This window comes from Podarcis cretensis (genome assembly GCF_951804945.1).
Source record: "Podarcis cretensis genome assembly, chromosome: 13".
NCBI lineage: Eukaryota > Metazoa > Chordata > Lepidosauria > Squamata > Lacertidae > Podarcis > Podarcis cretensis.
Genome location: NC_137182.1, coordinates 30,082,740 through 30,103,800, shown reverse-complemented (window position 1 = coordinate 30,103,800; position 21,061 = coordinate 30,082,740). Strand labels below are relative to the sequence as shown.

Sequence of the window (21,061 nt, the reverse complement as noted above, 5' to 3'; positions counted from 1 at the left end):
AATATAAAAAATACAAAATGAAAAATTCATAATAAGAGCAACAAGAACAAAGCCAAACCCTTGAGATTAATCTGCTATAATAGCAGAGTCAAGATCCTGGTGGATGCAAGTGATTTTTTTTCTCCATAATGCTTTGCAAACAAGTCACAGTGAGTTACCCTCTGATCCACCACCTCCTTCTGGCCAGGCTGTAAGAGGCCTCGCACTACCTGGGCAAGTTCTGGATGGTATAGCGAGAATGCAATCTTCTTTGCTGCCTTCACTGCCACTAGGTCCTGAGCCACCCCAAAGCCAGCAGTCTAGGAGCCCTCAACACCACCTGAAACCAGCTTTGTCAGGGAGACTGCTGGGCAGCAAAGTGAGAGGTAAACCAGCAGAATCCCTTTGGTGTTGTTTTTCTAGACCGACACATTATGTTTGTCATTTCTGTAATGTGATTCATGCTATGCAACTGTGTGCTGGGATCCAAAGGAAGTATGGCTTTCACAAATGCTACAAATGTTTTTGCCCTTGTTTGGGGAAGTCTGAAAGCAAAGTCCTAGCAAACCACACCTCAAGACCCGCTGTCAGTCAGAGTAGGCAGTAGTGCTTTAGAGGTACAAAAAACCCTGAAGGCAGCTCCCTATGCACAAGATTGGTATCATACAAACGCCACTGAATTAATTCAAGGGATTCGTGATATGCACAAGCAGTGGCAGGTTACATACAGGCACAACAAATGCTTTTGTTGGTATGTATAGTAATTAACCACACTGAATATTCGGGTGTAAGGGATGATTTAAGAGCTGCCCTGCCGAATCACACAAAGGGTCCCATCCAGCAGAGAAACCATTTCACACAGTGTTGAGCCAGATGTTTATTGGAAGAGCAGGACCTAAATGCATCAGCCCTCCCTTCTGGTACACCCCCCTCCATGTGTCCTAAAGTCAGCACGAAAGGATAGCGGACCAATAACAGTGGAAGGAAAGGGAGGGTAATAAGAAGCTAGAAAGACTCCCTTTTGAGATGCAGCTGCAAAAGACACCTAAAAATTTATGGAGCATTATTTTAACCACAGACTGTTGTTTTTAATGTCAGCAATTTGGGCCAGCTTGATAATAAAAGATGTGTTCCATTATCACGTTGCCTAGTAGCTATTGAAATTTCAGTGCCAGATGGAGCTGAGCATACATTTCAGCCCTCAAACAATCCTTTTTCAGGGTTATAGCCTAGGGAAACCAATTTTCATAAGCCCTCTTCTCCCCACCCCTCAGCTCCTTTGAACTCTTAACATTTTCAGTCTGCATGGTGCTATGCATTGGTTATGTCTCAGTTCGTTCCTGTGGGCTAGATTACTGCTTGGAAGTATTCAGACAGACTGCTCACTGGAGAAAGAAGATGCAGCCAAGAATTCTAGCTGCTGACCCCAGGTTCCACTGGTAGACTCACTACCTCCCAGTCAACAGCCAAGAAAATAGGATGAAAGATAAGTCTCATTTTTGGTGGTAGTGTAATCAATTGAAACAAAATCATCAACGGTCTAAGGCAAGTTGAGAAATTCAGAGGACCTCAGGTAATCACAAAAATCAGCACCACAAAGCACTAAGTTTCTAACAGGCTTATTCTATGCACAGAAACCACTATGAGGAGTGATGTTTCATTGTGCTATCTAACCTAGGCAGACCCCAGAGGGTTGCAGTTTCTATTCCATAAATAGCATGTTGTCAGACCTGGTCGGTGGTTTGCTGTTGTTTCCAAGAGCAGCATTTAAAGACAAGAATCAGAAAGTCAGACAGAGAGCTACTGCAGAAAAGATTTCCTACTAGCAAAGGCTCTTCAATTATTTATCACCTTTTATTCCTTCTCTACCTTCACACGTCTTGAGCATACACCAACTCCCTACTAAACAGTTTACCGGCACTGTAAACTCAGTGTTTTTCAGAATCAACCAACAAGGTTGCAGGCTGTAATTTTTTATGCAAAAAACCAGCATCACCCACCTTGCACTGCCAGCATTTACTTATTGCAGCAGAGCAGATGACATCCGCCCTGTTAATGTATACCTAGAAGGCACACGTTTCACAGCATAGCAACCCTGGATTACTTGGAACCATCATAAAGATGGCAACTCCCTCAAACTGAAAAACTAAACTTCCTAAATAGAAAGATCATGTGGAAAGGGAATGATGTCACCAAACAAGGATTAATTAGGGTGAAATTTCAGCTCCTCATTCAGTCCCCATAGTAGTGGTCACCAAGTCAGGCTTGCTCAGAGGGTCATGATGCTGTGAATGCAGATGTCCAGAAACACATGCAGAGATTTCTACAACAGCTGTCACAGTTGTCCATGTGTTAGTGCATGGGGGGGGGGGGATGTCAGCCAGAACTGTCTCCAGTAAGATTGTAAGAAACTGAGATCAGCTAGGCAAAAATACAGAACACCAAAAAGCCGGTGGCCAGCATGGGGCTATTTTCTCCCCATATCCAAGCAATCACAAACCAGAGCTGACAAACTAGGCTTGATAAATAACTAGGATTTCAGGGGGAGGACAAGTGGGGTGGAAGAGGGCTAAGTCTGCCCACGTCAGAAATGTTAGCCTTATCAAGGGGTGCCTAAGCTACACGCCCCATCAGTCCAAGGCAGCATGGTCAATGGTCAGGGATCAGTTGCCATCTCTGGTATACCACAGCTACTTATCATTCTAGAACTCTTGCCAATGCACCCAAGATGTTTTAACAGTATAAGGCATAAAAAGAGTATAAAGATAACTGCTTAGAGTCTGTTTGTCATTCTTTGTTTTGGAGGGGGGAGATTTGGGCCCCAAATTTCCAATTCCTGTACAAAACACTCAGGCCATATTCAGTCTCAACACTTGGGAGGTGCTTTGTAATTTCTGTCCAGGCTTTTGATTGACAAGAATGAATAGCACACACTAGGGAACATGCAGTTCCTTTACCTGCAAATAAAATTCTCACGTCCTCAATTTCTGAATGAAACAACCCAAGACTGCCAAATGTTTTTATCTTTGGTTGTATTCACCATAGCATGTTCCTGCTAAAATGTCCCAAGCATACCAGCCACACTTCAACGGGAGTGGTTCAAGCGAAAAGTAGTGCTTGCGAGTATCCCAGTGCAGGAAACAGCACCCAAGAATTCAGAATAACTACTCCAGGAATCTCCACAGAAAATATGAGCAGAACTCCTTTTTACATGTAGATTCCTTCATAATCTTTCACTGAAACCAGCACCAAGAAGAGTAGTTACATTGCAACAGAACTTTGCATAGCTGCACCAAAGTAGCTGATCTGAAATTCTCATAGCAGAATCAAATCAGACTTCATGACACTCATCCCTAGACTATACTTAGGAAAGTGTTTGTATCTGTAAAATGGGAAGTAGGGAGAACACTATGGTCACTGTGCAAAATGGTTAATAGCAAAGCAGTTTTGAGTATGTAATAAGCCCCACTCAATACAAAACTTGCTTCTGTGTAAATATGCAAAGAATTGTGGTCACAACACTCTATGTAGACAAACGCAAAGCGTACACACACTTCTTAGCTGTGTATCATGGAACAACTGAGAGCCAGATCCAATTCAAGGAGCTTTGAGCACTGACATTGTTCTGCAAGCCGCAGCGCAAGACCACACAAAGCTTAACTGTCAGAGTAGAAATGTTTGCACTAGGAATCACACATCTTTCGTGGGACATTTGGATTTGGCTGTTGCACTATGCCAAGAGCAAGGCTCTTGCTGGCAGAATGGCTGTTGCCTGAGCAGACTGACACAATTAGGCATCGCCCTGAATCTCACTCATAGAGAGATCCAACCCTTGATTTGCTTTTAATTTTTGAAGGTGTCCTAACGCAGAACTGAACCAAGTCTTCAAAGGAATAAAATGAGGTGCGGAGGTGAAGTTTTTCGCAAAAGGTATTGTTTCTTTAGCCCCTCTTTGGCACACACGTCCAACTCTTGCCCCCCCCTCCTTCCTGAGTACACAGGACCTGCTTGTCTCAGTGGATGGCAAATGGGGGGCTGAAGAAAACTGCATGCTATGCAAGGCGTTTCTATGGACACTGGACTTCACTGGACGCTCACCAGGGCGGAAGGAAGCAGAACACAAGAGAGAGAGAGGCAAGGGGCCAATTGAGTGCGCTAACATTCCCCTTTAATAACCCGACACACTATAAGTACAGTGGCTTTATTTTGGCCAGGGGCTCGCAGGAGTCACTGGAGAGGCAGAGAGTGTTCGTTGCTGGGCAGGCCCTGGTGGACACAGTTGGGAGACAGCGCTGCCCCCATTACATTTTTACTACTACTATTATTATTAGCACTGGTTGTTTTGGTTGTGGTTTTTTTTATTTTTCCTTAAAAACCAGACACACAAGTGAGTTGATTCTAAAAGGAATATTCCAGGCCTGACCCAGCCTCCCCAGAGCCACGGCGCCTGGGGCAGGATGGAGATGGCTCAACACCCCCTCTCAGCCTCCCAGACTCACCCAGCCCTCGAGAGCCTCCCCTGTGTAATAAATAGTTACGCTCGGAAGCCGTGGTGCCCAGCAAGGGAGGAGGAAAGGAGAGGCAAATGGCCTGCGGATCATGCAGTGCAGTTATACCACACTGCAGGCAGGGGGTACCAGAGCACAGAGGGAGCCTTCTGTTCTTAGCAGCAAAACCACAGCCCCCAGAAAGGCAAACGGGCACCATCATGGGGTCCTGCACACCCAGCCCCATGGGGCAGGTGGCTACCCCAATGCGGTGGGGCATGGCAGAGAAGCAGCAGTAACCTCACCCCTCGCCCCGCAGCAGCACACAGGGAGAGTGGGGAGAAAGGTACGAGGGTTTAGTGAGGCGGCAGCTGCTGGGGCCCCAGGATGGCAGTTGGGGGGGGGGAGGAAGGCGGGCAGGTGGGGCGAGGAAGCTGGGAAAGGAGGATGGAGGGGGCCTCCTGCCAATTTCTGACTCCTGTGCCCCCCTTGGTGGCTGAAGGCAGCGGTGTTGGCAGAGTCCCTTAGGAGAGCTGGAAGGGAGATGAAGGGGCATGGGGAGGGCAGGTTTGTGCCCGGAGCCGGTCAGTTCTATTTGAGGCAGCGTTCAAAGTAGGTGGAGCCAATGTAGCCGCCCCGCATGGAGCGCTGGACGTTCTGCTCAAACAGGCGTCTGTTGTTCTGGAGGACTTCAGCAGCCTCTTTGTTCAGGGGGTCTTCAGGGTTTGGCTCCTGTGGGGAGGGAGGAAAAGCTCTATTATTAAATGCCAAAGAGATTTGCAGCACCTTCAAAGACATGGACTTGTTATGGCACAAGCTTTCATGGAGCAGAGTCCACTTCGTCAGATGCAAGATTAAATGCCAACCCACATTCCTGTTCTGTTACCTGTTCACAGAGCTGCCTGGGGTTCACTCGACTCCCCCCCCCCCCCCGCCCATCACAAATCCCAATTTCCGTACTGGAGTGCAGATGCCTTACTCATGGTCCAAGGTGAATAGCTGATGTTCTAGAGCAGGGGTGGAGAATCTCTTTGAGCAGGCAGGGTGAATCCAAAAGCAGCCATCCTTACATAGGCCACTTTTAACGGGTGGGAAAAGCAGCCATCCCTATGTGGGCCACTTTTAAGGGGTGGGCAAGTCCATCCAGCTGTCAGTCACCAGTCAAATGACATCAGGTGGACCAGTGTTTGCCAGGAAGAAGCAGGGCTTTGCAAGTCCCATTGCAAAGAAACAACAGGGAGTGTGCTCTAAGCCATGAGCTCCCAATTGTTGCTTGTCAGATGAACTTGCATTTGGCAGTGTTTAAATTCAGAGCTGAACTAAAGTCCTGCTCTTGGCAGTGATCAGCTCCACTTAGGAATTCCTACTGGGAGCTCCCAAATGGAGCTTATCTCAGCAGAGCTAACTTTCAGTGCTGAATTCAAAAGGCACCAAGCACAAACCATGGTGGCAATGGAGAAAAGCAGGAGTGCAATCGAAGGCTCCTGGTTGTTCCTTTGCAGACAAGTTTTAGCTACCCAACAGTTAATGCCACTCAACTTCAGGTGGATATGGCTGAGGAAAAGCAATCTCTGAAGTGGAATTAGGGACCCTGGAGCACCTAGTCCGGCACAGGGACTGGAGATTCCCCTTGCCTGTTCTAGGAATAGCAAGATGGGCTTCGGGGAAGACAGCTGGAGAAGTGAAAGATAAACATTGAAGCTAAGGCACATTTAAGATTGGTGGGCTAAAACAAGAACTGGGATCATCGCTGCTTTTAGTACATTTATTCCCACAGAATTGGAACTAGCTAAAAAGGTAGCATTGAACTCCTGCATTGACGGGCAAGAAGATCAATTGGTTGGCAGATCAATCCAGACCCAAGAGTAGGCCCACCTACAGAGAAAAACCATGCAAGTTTAATAGCAGGGTTTCACTACATGCTCTACAGCAAGTCAAACCCTGATTGATATTTTATTAACATCATCTGCACACCATTTTCATCAGTGTGGCTGATGCCCAACTTAACCTGAAGGATTCAATGTCCTCAAGCAATTTCCCTCCAATACAAAGGAAAATGAAGGCATTCCCTAAAACCATGCCTTGGATTAGCAGCTAGAAAAGACACAGCAACAGCTCTAGCAGCCTATAGAGAACTCAGCATAATCAAGTGGCAAAAGCCCTTCCCATGCCACCGTTTACAACTTGATCCCATTCAACTGCACAAACAGTCCCCTGGGTTCTGTCTCTAGTGAATCACATGAAGTGGCCTTCAGTTTCAGTGATGAGAAGAGGCTTCTAACCTCTGGGTTTGCATTGCTCCAGGGGCTGGGGTTCTCTTGTTATTATAGCAAGCCTCCTCCTTTTCCTTTTCCTTCTCCTCCCCATCAAACAGAGAGAACATTTAAGGCTATCCTAATGTAGCATCGTCTCCCAGCATCACCTCTTGCACTTAGCAGGGAGGGAAATACAAATGAGTGGGGCAAAGTAAGTCCACAGAAGCCTCTGAAAGGCTTCATGCAAGGAACTTGGGGGGGGGGGAGGAATACATCAGCAAGCCTACAGAAATAGCATAATAACCTCTAGCAACCTCAGCAATGATCAGAAATGTAAGAACTGATGTATAGCCACACGCTGTGTTTCCCCATTACGTTGGCACTTTGCCTCCTGACCTCATGAAAGCACTCGCAGGGATGGTTTCCAGGAGAGGCTTGAATCTGCCTAGAAACAGCCCACACCACCTGAGAGCTGCCAGCCTCTCACCATGAATCTGTCTCCTAGGAGACAGTGTGCTACACCCTCTTCCTCTACACTCTTTGGACACAAGGTCAACCAAGGCTTTTAGAACTACCAGGGCACATGACCTCAAATGTTCCTCTGCCTCTCACCCTGCCAATGAGAGTTGTAACCGAATAACTGGGTCAGTTTCAGCTTCCCCATTCCCTGAAGCAAATAGGCTCCAAGCCTATTTGAGAAAAAAATGATCACCACTCTCCAATTCAGCTCCAAAAGCACATAATAGACAAAAAAGCATGGCAAGTCTGAGTTGGGAGTTATGAGACATTATGGTATATCATTTCGCTTTCTGACAACTATGCTGGGAGGGACCATGACAACAAGATCTACAGTTGTCAGAAGGGTTGAGAGACACAACCCAGAGGAACAGCAGCACCAGCTGTATTGCAAATCCACGCAAACCAGGCTGTATAAAAAATGATTTAAATGCCTTAAAACAGCAAAAACTTTTTAAATCAGAGTTTTAAAAAAGTTATATTAAGCACCCCTTTAAAATAACCTGGTTTTTCAGAATACAATAGAATAAATATTGATGTAAGACAAACAGGTCTTTTAAAGCTGGATCCCCGATTAAAAGCAATGAATTAAAGCTTAATTTTCTATGTAAAATTATAATCCAAGAGCAAAAAATGTGGGTACCTTGCAGACCAGCATTACAGGGCTCATTGCTCCTGGAATGTATTTATTGTATGAACGGTATTTATAGACTTTCTGCCCAGTAACTACCACCTACTGTATACGGAAAGTTGGTGGTACTTGGTCACCAGGGAAGTAATTTGTGTGTCCTTACACATATACAGAAAGCTAAACAAAACTACTTAATTTTACGAACTGTCCCTGATTTAAGGAGAGACTGAAATTCTGTGTATACTTCCCTAGGAGAAAACCCTATTAAGATAGCAAGACTTGCATTTTAGTAAACATGCACATGACTGCACTAATAGATTTTGTAGTGGAAAGTGCATCAGAGGGTGGATGACGAGAGGTTTCCAGATTATGCTCCTGGGGCTTCATCTTATTACAAACAGGTATGTTTTCACTGTTACAACCACATATTAATATGCATAACTGTTAAGGAAATAAATGTATTAGGAAGCTAAAACAAGATTTCAGTCAGTACTCTTCAACCATAGATTCCCAGATGTTACTGAACTACAACTCTTATTTTTCGTCATTGGCGAAAATGGTTGGGGAATATGGGAGCTGCAGTCCACTGACATGTGGTGACACAAGGATGAAGAACACTGGTTTACGTCAAGCTACCCTGGATCAGAGGCTGTCAGAACGCTTCTTTGCCAAATCTGTCAAGTACACTGCTGTACAAAGGCAAATCCCCATCTCAAGCTATTCTTGAAGGCTGACGAGACAGCACAATACACACATCCTACCCAAGCACAACTATATAAAGCCAAAACTGCCTTTACCTTATGCACACCCTGTCTCACACTAACACCCACAGAATCATCAAGCCAGTGCTGCATTTCTTCTACCTTCTGTGCCGTGTGTCTCCCATTCCTACACCCACACTTTCAGCTCAGGCTCAAGTGAGGAAAGAAATGTTTCTTTCTGCGTTTTCTACTTTCAACTTCACGTATACTCACCAAGAAGAGATACTGCAGGCCATAAATTATAGAGTTTATTGTTAGTACAGGCTTCCAGTCCTCTCTGTGTGAGAGAGAGAAAAAAGTGAGTAGGGAAAGGAAAACCTCCCAAAAGGAGTAGTAACAGCAGAATGAAATGTAGGGTAGGATTAAGGATTTATTTATTTTTTGTATTTTATCTTAAGTCAAGTCATATTGAGATGCATTTTGTATAAGGCAAACAACAAATGTCATAATAATAAGATCACTGTGTGACACTGCACCAAACAGGATGAAGAAGAAATTTCCCTAAGAACCAGGACATTGTTTAAAATCTTAATGCTTGAAGAGGCATATAGTAGAACTCTATTACCGAAACACATTTGAATAAAATTCTTAAAACCCATAAAAAATAGCCCAAGAACAGGCCTCAGTACTGTCAAGCTGGTTCCGAACTTTTACTCTCCTTGGTTCTCATTTGTTTGTTCACATCAATGTAGTTTTATCAAAGTCCAGCAAATCAACTGGTTATTATTATTATGAAGGCAAAAGCAGGGAATGTTACTGATGACCCAAAATGAAATAATGTTTTCATATCCAATTGAAAAATAAGTTAGGATAATCAACAGGGAGACATAGTGACGTGATAATGCTTGGCATACATGGTTACTTTATAATTTTAGAGAAGTTCACCGACAGCTGCAAAAAAACAATATATAGAAATGAATGCAATATAGGGCTTAGGACAGCAGAGCAGCCTCTGTACCTGAGGATATTTAGGCAGACATTGCCTTCTAGGTCTATGTTGGGATGATATACCATGGTCTCACACTTCACCTTGGGTGGGTCATGTGGGTACCCTTGTCCCACCTGCAAATGAAATAAAAGAAAAATAAGAGCTGTTGGCCTCTTGGGTTCATTATAAGACATTCAATAATGCACAGCGAAACCTTAAGATTACCAGTCACAAAATCCTGGACACACATAAGCCATACCTAGCAGATCAACTTCTCTCACACCAACAAACTAATTTCCTAACATGGTATCTTATCTTCATACACTCTAGGTTTTGCAACCTGTTTGCCCTAGGTCACAGGGTATGGAACCTGCAAGACTACAACTCCCATCAGACCTAGCCACAATGCTCAATGGTGAGGAACAATGGGAAGTGTAGTCCAGCAATATTTGCTGAGTGATAGGTTCCCCACCTCTCCTCTAGGAAGTTTGCCCCAGACATGCAAATATAGTTGTACCTTGGAAGTCAAACAGAATCCATTCTGGAAGTCCGTTCAACTTCCAAAACATTCGGAAACCAAAGTGCAGCTTTTGATGGGCTGCAGGAAGCTCTGTGGGAGCACCGTCGGACGTTCGGCTTCCAAAAATAGTTCGCCAACTGGAACACTCACTTGCGGGTTTGCGGCGTTTAGGAGCCAAAAACTTTGAGAACTAAGCTGTTTGAAAACCAAGGTATGACTGTAATCAAGTCATTCCTTGAAGCACTTAATGCACCATCTTCTATTAGAAATCTCTGGCATCTCTTATTCATGTGCGCAGTGAAATGCTGGTTCCAGAAGCAAACAGGTGCTTCTATAGAATGCCTTTCAGATAGTAATTGTGTATTTTTATTTTGTCAATTGCCTGGGGAATATGACTCAAGGATCATATAAATTAACACTTTAAAATAAATAAAAACAAGGAAACTGCTGTGACTGAGTTGCTGAAACGGTGAGATCCAGATCTTTGTGAGTGGCAACACTTACTGGGAGAAAAGGTGAAGGGAAGAAGCCCAACATGCTCTCAAGATACAGGGATCTATGTCTGTTTTAAATTAGGTTGAGAGAAATACTTCCAATGTCTTCAGGAAAGAAACAGCTTTAAAATCAAACTTGATAGCTTGATAGAAGAAGGCATCACCTTGGTGAAAGATTTTATTGTGGATTAAGCTTTAAGACCCAATGGGCTATATAGAGAATATGTTTTTGGGACATGGATTGGGGAGACCCAGGAACAATCCCTCAATCAACCAAGCAGCTCCATGGGTGCCTTATGACGAGTAACCAGCACCCAGCCAGGCCTATCCCACATGGCTGTTACAATAATCAAACAGCAGGTGAGGGAGGAAGAAGAACCATGCATAACACCCTGAAGGGTGGGATAAAAATATAATTACGGCCAACATTTATGCATCAAGCCCAACTGACAAAGGAAGGGAAATCTTGGGGCCCACTCACAATTACAAACACCCTCACTACATTTCTATAAACTTTCCAAGGTTCTTCCCATTAATGCTGCCTTTAAATAGCCGTAATTAAAGCTAATTTTAATTGTTTACATTTCATACTTTTGTCACTTTCCCCCTCTAGTCAAGAAAGATGAATAATTAGCAGAGAAACCCTTCACCATGGCTGGCAGCCCCTTTCCTAACTCCTCTACATCCTCATCAGAACTCCTAATTTCTACTAACAGCTCTGGCTCATTGGGCAAGTACATTTTAAGAATTGCCAAGACAGCGCAGAGGCCTAAACAGCACCGAGTTTCTTTCCTCTTTCACCTCCAAGTTCAAAACAAGCCAGGTTCCTTGCCAAGCTACACACCCAACATTTTTCTTCATTTGCATCATTTAGCCCAGCTGCTGCTGGGCTTTCACAGAAATGGCCCTGACATGGAGAGAGAAGATCCACCTTGAGCACTTTTTACTGGAAAGGCAGGGTTAAAAAAAATAAAACTTCTAACAAAAAAATAAATAAATAGAGAGGGTCAGAGCTGTACAGGAAACATTTCAGCTACCCTTTTGTTTTGATTCGTTAGTAGCCTGTGTGCTCACTGATCTTCTCAGAACTAGGTGTTTTTTAAAAGTGAGACGGAAAGTTTAAATGAAAGCAAAAATTGCAGGGATGCCGGGTTCTGAGCAATGGAATGTGCACCCCAGATAGATTAATTCAAGACCAATGGGGCTAAACACTAGGTGCTATGAGATACCCCAATTTGGAAGCAGGTAAGTTTTAAAGTGAGAAGAACTTCCTAGATCACTTTTTTAAAAATCTGGTTTATAAACCTCATGTTTCGAGGGGCTGGCAAGTTTGAAAACAAAAAACAATGTTTACTAGATGATCAGAACCAGGGCAGCCTTTCCCTTCTATGTTTTCAGATCGCAACTTCCATCAGCCCCAGACAGCATGGCCAATGGTCAGGGATGATGCAAGCTGTAGTCCAAAACATTTGAATGGGCAGCAGGCAGAAGAGAATTCCCACAAGGGCTCCTCACTCCAGCCCATTCCTTGGCTAAAGTCACTTCAAACTCTAAAATATATATATATTTTTAAGTTTGGTAAAAGCAACAACAGTAAAAAACAAACAAGCAGCCCCAAAATCCCAAACAATGCATGTAGCTGCGGAATTTATTCTACACAAAGAAGTAGAATTTCTTCAATTTATAAATCATTCAGCAACCATGTCTTCAAGCACAGACAATCCCCAGTATGAGATTCTCTAAGTAGGAAGTCTTACATCAGGCAACAGCCCATTTAGGACATGCCTTCAATCCCTCCCCAATCGTTCTCCCTTGGTGGTTGTTTTTTTTGGGGGTGTTTATTTATTTTAAAAAAGGTCTCTCTTTCCCATCAAATGGTTTTCCCTGAACCAGGCAGCTTTGAGGCAGAAAAATAAGGACAAACCCTGTCGTGCTGCCCCACCCCATTCCCAGTCATGCCTGGATCTACGTTCATAAAATCAACCACAGGGTTCTGCGTGTGCCCAAGAAAGCTCAGGTACTCCCAGAAGTAAAGTCAGATTTGGGGGTTGGGGATACACCCAAGGAAGCACACAATCACATTGTACCTTACAATGAACCAATCTATTACTTCCTCTCCTTTCCTGCCCCCCTCTGCCCCAATTATTAGTACTTTTACTCATCTACATGGCTGTTGACACAATATATAGCCTCTTATAACTAACCCGAGTAAAAAAGGGTGGCTAAAATGCAGTGAAAAGCAGGCAGCTTGATAGTGTGCCAAGACAAACTCCTACAACCAAACGTATACCTCCACCACACCACCCCGTTAAAAGCCTGGGGCTTGGACAAGAGAAAACAGGGAGGTTACTTACTTTAAAACTGAAAACGAATTTCCCACCTTTATAGAAGCCCTGCAAGGCAAAAATTTAAACATTTTAAGCAATTTTGGCTCCATATAAAAGAGAGCAAGATTCACCTTTTTGGGTGGGGGAAGGCAGGTTAATGATAAAACATTTTAATCAACTCTAGAATCCCTCATCCAAACAGTCAAAACTGAATGTGTACAGCAAGGTGATTAACGCTTCATAAATCTCTGCACTTTTGCAAACCCAGTATTCTGGATGTACAGCTAATTTTCCCAAACCAGAAAACAAAATGGTAAACTAGTTGGGAAAACAGGCGGGGGTGGAAATTCTGATGCGCTAAAATGTGTTTATGTGCACAGAAGATCAGAAGAGAGACTTTGAACCATAGTAGAAGGACTGTGTTTAGCAGAGGTGCTTTTTCTCTATTTTCCACCATCTACCAACACTTATCAGTATCCTTGACTGCAAAAACCCCTTTGTCTGAAAATGCAAACAAAGATTCTCAGGTTTTTAAGTTGAGGCTTTCAGTAATGGCCAGCACCAATCATCACAGATTACTACTTATTGTGCCATCCCAGCAGGGCTCCAACTTTCAGTGCTTGCTTCAGATGGTGGAAGGCAACAATGAATGGTGACTCACGGCCCCAGTTTTTGAAACAGTAAATATACACAAGGCAGCTTCCTCCTGTAATTTTCACAAAAACATGAAAACCGAATGTGCGCCTATGTGACACCCACTCTGAGGAACCCCGGGCCTTGTTCGTTTGCCATATCACCATGAGGAAAAGGTACATTCAGAAAGAAGTTTCCTGAAATGAAGTGCTATCAACAGCCATCTCAAAATAAGTATCAATCCAAAAATGTTCCATGTACCTAGTTTATCATATCAGCCAATACTTGAAATCTGCGCAAATCAAATGCCAGATTTGATGGTCTGTGGCCCAAAGTCAGTTACACATAATTAATCTCCTTCTTTCATCTCACAGCTCACACTTTAACCCGCCACATGCACGGTTACAATGCCAAACACACAGGTAGAGAAAAACGCCACTGTCTGAAGGTTTAGTACACCTGTGCTCAAATAAACCACTGCCCAAGATAAGAGAGAACTGCAGCCAGAGTATGTGTATGTAGTTGAAATTGCAAGCAGTACTGCCTGAAAAAAATGCTCATATGAACATGCTACGGAATAGAAGGGAATATGGCCAATTAGTTCTGGTTGCATGGAATTAGCTAAACCAGGAGACTTGAGTACACTTGAGTACAGTAAAGACCTAGGACAGGAAAATAAAGATGCACCTTGATCATGAAGTGTATAAAACATGCTGAACTCCTCTTTAGGGACAGCATGCCAAGACAGATAAAGAATAAGCACTACAAAATGCTAAGGTATGGTTAATCTTACCTCTCTTGCTGATAAAATATATATTGCACTAATATGGATGTATTAAAACATTTTATCCTTTCTTTTTGACCTAGCAGGTCTCCAAGGTGGCTCAATGTGAAAAATTAAACAATCAAAACACACAATCAACTACAAGACATGAAAAACAAGGTAACAAACAGCAAATTAAATAAGCAGTAGAAACTTAAGTAATTCCTTGCAGACATTAGCAGATATAACAGGATTCTAGAGATCTTGGCTTTAAATCGAAGAATGAGGAGCAAAGGGGCAGAGAAGGAACCTTCCCACAGGGTAGAGGTGGTTAACCTGTGGCCTTTCTGTTTTTGTCAGACTACAACTTCCATCATCCCTGGCCACAATGATGGAAGTTTTAATCCATCACCCTCTGGAGAACCATAAGTTAATCACCCCTGCTGGAGAGCATTCCCACAGCCAAGACTCTTCTGGATCCTAGATAGCCTAGGGATCCTGGACAGTGCTTCTGAAAAAGATCTTTTAAAGTGTGGGTAGCTTCATGTGATATTGTTGGACTTTTGTATTCTGGATCAAGGAAGCTAACTTGTGCCTCCGAAATTTGTAAGATGTCAAAGTGAAATTAAAATAAAATAAAATACCCACTTACTTGGCATGCATTTTGTACCTGATATTTTAAGTTTTGGGAGCATCTCAATTATTTTACCTAGAAGTAACAAGCTGGCAGGCACAGAGGCTGGGCAGGTAGATTACAGCCTCCATGGTACAGAATGAGGATAAAAGGTATAGGTAAGAAAGAGGTCAAGATAGATTTAAAAATAGGAAACATGAGAGAGTTCTATGGGGGAGGGAAGGATGGAGCATCCCTGATCACTAGTGTCACTTAAGGCACAGTCCTTAAGCAATTCAAAATGCCACCACAGCCCCGACTAGAAACATTTTTAAAAAGTAAAATAATCACAGAAATCTAAAGTTCAACAATAGATTCTTTGCACAGGTTTCTTACACAGGCAGAATAAAAAGAAAAACAGCCAGATCTTAGAATTCTGTCAACCTCATGGTGGTGGATATCATCTCCTGTCAACTGATGCAAGACTCCTCCCTGCTTTAGCTGTACCTTAGAATTGTGCTATTATGCAATGGAGTTTCCTGGCACACCCACCAGGCCTTTCTATGGTGACAAATAGAATGGCAAGCCCCAGCAGAGTGGTCTGGCTACATGACTCCTCTCTCTACCACTTACCTCATCAGGGCAGATAACTAGCTTGAAGTTGAGGAGGTCATCCTGGTCTGAAAAGTCTATTTCGCATGTTTTCGGCAAATTCAATTCATTAATATCTGGGAGGAAAAGCAGAAGTGGTCAGTTGCAGGGACAGACTACTTCACGAGACTGGTGATCAGGCCAAAACCAAAATAAACCTCCCACTTTTTAAATCAAAATCTATTCCTATCCCTTTTTTCCCAGTGGCCTTGCAAGCTTTGTGATTTGCTGAAATGAGGTGCCATTTCATTTTTTAAAAAATTAGAAAAAGGGGGCACAGACATGCCATCAGCTCCCTGGTCACAAGTCAGGAACAAAAGGAAATGCTTCCATCTGAATACAAGTCCATGCTAGCATGTTGGAAATAGAGATCTATGGAACCGTACGCAAAAATTAAAAAGAGCGACGGGTGTGCATGTACAAGAGCTGGCAATTACTTATGAGTAATCAAACACGGAAGGGGACCTGAAGATTTGTTTCATTTCTCACTCTAAGACAAAACAGGGGAAAGAGCTTATTTTAAGAACTATATACTTAGTTCTCTGTTAGATGGGGCTTAAAATTCTTGCTCAGACATTAAGCTCCCTAAAGATGGCCTCTATAAAGTCTATTTGAAGTCATAGATTTGCCATAGGAGTAAAAATGTGAAGACACAATGGGTGCCACCCTGAGTTCCCTGGAGAAAGACAGGATAGAAGAAAAAGCAGTAATAAATAAGTAAATATATAGTCTGAGCAAGGGCCCCAGGACTCAAACGAACACAAGACCACCTTGGGCATGAAACAGTGCTTTGGTGTCATCAGCCAAAGAGGCATTGCTCATCCAACACTTCCTCAGGCTTGAATTTCAGAATTCCAACCCGGAGTATGTACCCCAACATCCACAGTCACTTAAAATAGTGGGCACTCTCCAGTTCCAAGTTTCACCTCTGCCACTCCCTTAGGCAGCATTTATCGTAGTTTGCACAGTGGGGGTACAGATGTTCTACAAACAACGATAAAGAGGCATTTGGAAAGCCCACCCAGTTCTGCAACGCTAGTCATACTGTCCTACCAATAAAGCAAGTGAGCACCTCTTTATCAGCAGTGCATAAACTATTTTAGCTTCTTCTTCTTTTCCCCCCAAATTGCAAGCCCCTCATATCCCCAGGAGAGAGGGGCACCGTCCTCTTTAAACATTATTCTCACTTGCTGTGTGCACAGAGGCCACGGAGTAGGACCGATCTACAGCCCAGAGTGCCTATTATTATGCGTGTTTGAGTGATGGGGAGGACAAGGTACTTTCCCCCCCTTTTCCTTCCTTCCTTTCCCCCCTCCCCAACCTTTCTGGATGCGGAGCTGCGCGGCGGAGGCTTTCTTGCTGGAGCCCTTGGTGCCGCCGGCCGATTCCTCCTCCTTCTTCTGCTGCTTTAACGAGAAAAGCTTGATCATCCTGACTGGCTTGGCTGGCTGGCGGCGGCGGCGTAGGGATGGCTGGCTGGTCTCTCGCCCTTCCGGCCGGGGCCTCTCCCACCCGGCTACCGAGGCCCGGCCTGGCCCGTCTTGTGGGGGGTGAGAGGGAGGGGGAGGGAGGGAGGGAGGGAGGGACGAGGGGGGAGGAGAGAGAGGGGGGAAGAGGGAAGAGGGGGGCGCCGGCGCCGGCGGCGGAGGAAGCGACTCCCAAGGCCTGGCCTGGCCTGGCCCGCCGGGGTCGGCCGAGGGACGGGGCGGCCGGGGCGGGGATGGAGGGGGGAAGAGAAGGAGGGAGCGGGGCAGGGAGAGGAGAAAGAGCGAGGGGGAGAAAAGAGAGAGGAGAGAAAGAGAAGGAAGGAGCGAAGGGGCCAAGAAACCGGGGCCGCCCCGCCTCAGAGCGCCGCCGCTTTTCCCTACTGCGGGCTCTGTGAGTGTGTGAGTGTGTCGGACGGCAACGGACAGCCCCCTTCGGCCCTTCCCGGAAGACTGTCGGCAACTTCCGCCTCACGCCCTCCAGCTCCGCCCGCCCTCTCTCCGGAAGCACTCGGGTCTTCCCGACGCTCGCTCGAAGCTCTCGGAACTCTCCGGAGCGGCCCTCGGTGATTTCCGGCTCCTCTTCTCTTTACCACACGGCTCAGGGTAGTGGGGGTGGGAGAAGGCCCCTCCCCAATCCCAACGAGCCGGGGTGCGTGTGACGAAACGGCGTCGGCGCTTTCCGGCCGGCGTTCGGGCTCCGAGCAATAGGATTCTAGAGCCCGAAAGGCAGCTCGATGGGCACGTCCGGCTCCCAGTTGAACGGCGTGCGAAGAAACGCCGCCGCTTCGAGACACTGTCCAAGCTGCCGTTCTGTACTTTAAAACCTTACCGGAGGCGAATGCGAGGGCAAAGCAACGAGCCCTCCCCCGCTCCGTTCTGCGCTATGCACCCTGCCCCGCAAAAGGAGGCACCCGCACGAGAACCGGCAGTAAGGGAATAGCGTGGAACTCCCTTGTTCTTGTCCCTTTGAGCCGCATGTGCGAAAGCGGCTGTTCTCTGCAAGCCGCGCCGCCTCCTTTGTGCATAAACGGAGTTCTGTCCCCACGGGTACAATTCTGTGCACGCTTGTATGGGAAGAAACCTCGTAGAAACCCACAGGCTTTATTTTCGCGTACTCAAGCGTGGATCAGCTTTGCACTATCGGTACATTAGTGTGGTGGTTTTTTCTGTTAAGAGCGCGCAGCTGCCTCTCTGCCCCCTTTTACGAACCGGAATCTTCTTTCCATCAGTTGCATCGTTGAGGAAAGCCACTCCGTGTTCGCATGTATTGGTTTTAATTGATGCAAATAAAAGGGAAGGGAATACTTCTAATGCGGGTGGAGACCTGACCTGACCCGCTCCTTTTTAAATGGCTTCCTGATGCTTCTTAAAAGAGCGAGGATATTAACAATTAAAATATGTTTTAAAAAAACGAAGTATGAAAAAATCTCTCTTGATCCCATCCTGACTTGCAGAAGCAAAACTCTGAAACATAACTACTTGTATTACCATCGCCAAGTTTGTACAAGATATTGTATGCATTAACACCTGTTTTCAACAAGAAAAAAATTAATCCAAGCAATTAGGGAACCAATCATCCACTAGTGTGATATGTTCCAGAGCAGGTTATTTTCAAACCCAGAACTCATTTTTACTCCAAAAGTGCATTTAGGGACCTATTATTTTTTTACCAGGACCATTAACTCAAGTGCCTTCAACCTGGCACACATCAGTCTGTTTAGAGACCCACTAAATTCAGCTCCCTCCTAATCTTAACCCCTCCCCACATTCATTAAATTTAATGCAAATTTGTTCAGATCATATTTATGACCACCCATTAACTGCCAGGAAATCTCATTTTGGCACTTAAGCCACAGTTTCCCAAGAAACTGTATATAAAGTTAAGACTCCACAGGATCAATGTCATCTTCTGTAGGACCAAATCTGGATCGCAGAACATTCCAAAAGAATGTTGTATCGCAGGTTTCTGCTCATTTGTTTGGTACTCTACAATTGGAACTGGGGGCTTTCACTAATCACAGAAGCAGCCATCCATTTTTTTCATCAGGAATAAACTGTGGCTTATTTTTTTGCTACAGTTACGATTAGTGCTTTTAGTGCATGCAAGTGAATTGCCTATTTTGTTCGTTTTGTGTATTCCCCCCTTTTAGAAAACTTATCTTGGGACAGCAGGAAGGGAGCAATTTTTGAGCCAGGCAATACAGCTTTCAAGCTGCATTATGCCCAGTGGAGGCCAACTCATTAGGGCAAGTGAGGCACTGCCTCACCAAATTCAGGCTGCTGCCACCAACACCACCAGTCCAGGGGATTGAACCACCTTTCAGATCCCAACTCAGCCTAAGTGTTACCCCTGTAGAACTGAAAAGGAAGGATGGGGACAAGAGTAGAGTAGGCATTAAACAACACCAGAGTATGCCTTTGTGAATTCTGCCAACTGGGCAGAGATTATCAAATTCACTGTATTATAACCCCTCTGTGATGCAGAAAATCGAAAATCAAACTCTTTCCCACCACCACCAAATTGACAAGACACACCAGTTGCAAACATCTTTTATTTTTCTCGAACATGGAAAGAAGCAAAGTCTAAAATATACATAAGCAAAAAAAAAAAAGCACATTTTCATGAGAATGGCTCTTGGGATAGTGAGGATAAACTACTGGGACAGAAAGCTTTTGAAGATACGTACAGCCAAAAAGTACGGCTACACGGAGGGGACAACTGGATTTAAAAACCTACAACTACCTTGACTTATGAAAACAGACATCTCTCCTCTTCAACAAACTCAACAGAAAAAGCAAGGAGTCCTATTTGGACACAGGAATAAAAAAATATATAATCAAACCACCACCACCTCAGAAAACAGCTGTCATGAAGGCCCAACAACAGTTGCATCTATTAGATGTCCAGGTTGATTTTCACTAGGACCGCATATAAATTGAGAAAAAACACTATGTTCAAAAATTCATAGACTTAAAAAACAGACAAGAAAGAGGAGAGTCTGTGCCCTCAACTCTCACTGCAGTTGGGGGCCTACTGGACACCCCACAAGAGCAGTCAAGTATCTTATAAGGGGCAGAGATTTTCTGTTAGGAGATCCAACTTGTTTCTGGGCCACAACAACCTCCCTCCTTGGTGTGCGGTGGTGAGGACTGGGGGGTGAGAGTGGGAGAATTTTAAAAAATAATAAAAAGGGAACTACAACTTTGTTCCCACTTGGAGCAAGAAAGGAATACAAGAGGAGAGCAAGTTATAGGGTTCTGGATTGCCCCGAATCATTTTCCATTCCAATACAAAAACAAAACAAAACACAAAGTGTATCTGTCAGAACAAGGGCATAAAATTTTCCAAGCAAAAAAAAAAAAGAGAGAGAACAGGTCAGACGATTTATAACCATTATCTAAGCAGTCGAGGTCTACAATAACTCTCAAAAAAAAAGGCAGAGAGGTGCAGAAGGGAACAAAGAAGGGCTGCCCAAGAAAGACCAGAAGAGTGGAGGGCAGAGACAAAATGAAGGCAGCTTCAAGAGGGTGCCCCCCCCCCCACATTTCCCCTCCTCCGTGGAATGCTGGTCCGTCCGATAGGAGCAGCTTCTTCACTTCTTTTTAGGTGGCCATTCCCTCGTCCTCACCGCTCCCATCAGGCTTAGAAGAGGTGGCCTCACCAAGGTCGGTGGCTGGGGAGCCACGGACAGGGAGAAGGCCACTTTCCTGCGGCTCATCCACATTGATGGGGTCGCGGAGTGCCGAGAACTTCCGGTCGCCAAAGGCAGCGCTCAGCTTGGCCTCAAAGAAGCGCTGCAGCCCAATGATGGACTGGACATCCTCCTTATCCTGATGAGACAAAAAAAGAAACCCCAGAGTGTGGGGAAAGCAAGCGAGCAATCAAAAGTGAGACATCAGGGATATTTACTGCCCACTTGACACACTAGCTGGGGAATGCAGCAGGCAAGAGTGCTCATTATCCTTCAAGTACAAGCCACATGAGGGAATCCACCCAGGATTACATACAGCTGTGC

General features: G+C 44.8%; 2 protein-coding genes across 4 annotated transcripts in view; both read right to left on the bottom strand.

The window, feature by feature from the left end:
• Positions 1-4,125: 4,125 nt before the first annotated feature.
• UBE2M (ubiquitin conjugating enzyme E2 M) lies at positions 4,126-17,500 on the bottom strand. The gene is made up of 6 exons (XM_079948644.1): positions 16,880-17,500; positions 15,541-15,635; positions 12,926-12,964; positions 9,588-9,691; positions 8,843-8,906; positions 4,126-5,198 (listed from the first exon to the last, which is right to left on the bottom strand). The coding sequence occupies exons 1-6, from the start codon at positions 16,986-16,988 to the stop codon at positions 5,058-5,060; spliced, it is 552 nt and encodes a 183-aa protein (XP_079804770.1). The 5' UTR covers positions 16,989-17,500; the 3' UTR covers positions 4,126-5,057.
• A 2,083-nt stretch (positions 17,501-19,583) lies between these two features.
• TRIM28 (tripartite motif containing 28) overlaps positions 19,584-21,061 on the bottom strand; it is a 36,548-nt gene continuing 35,070 nt past the window's right edge. For all 3 annotated transcript variants that reach the window (XM_079948506.1, XM_079948507.1, XM_079948508.1), the window contains one exon: positions 19,584-20,876. In XM_079948506.1, the coding sequence (XP_079804632.1) occupies positions 20,649-20,876 (228 nt within the window). In that variant the 3' untranslated portion in view covers positions 19,584-20,648. The remainder of the gene's footprint in view (positions 20,877-21,061) is intronic.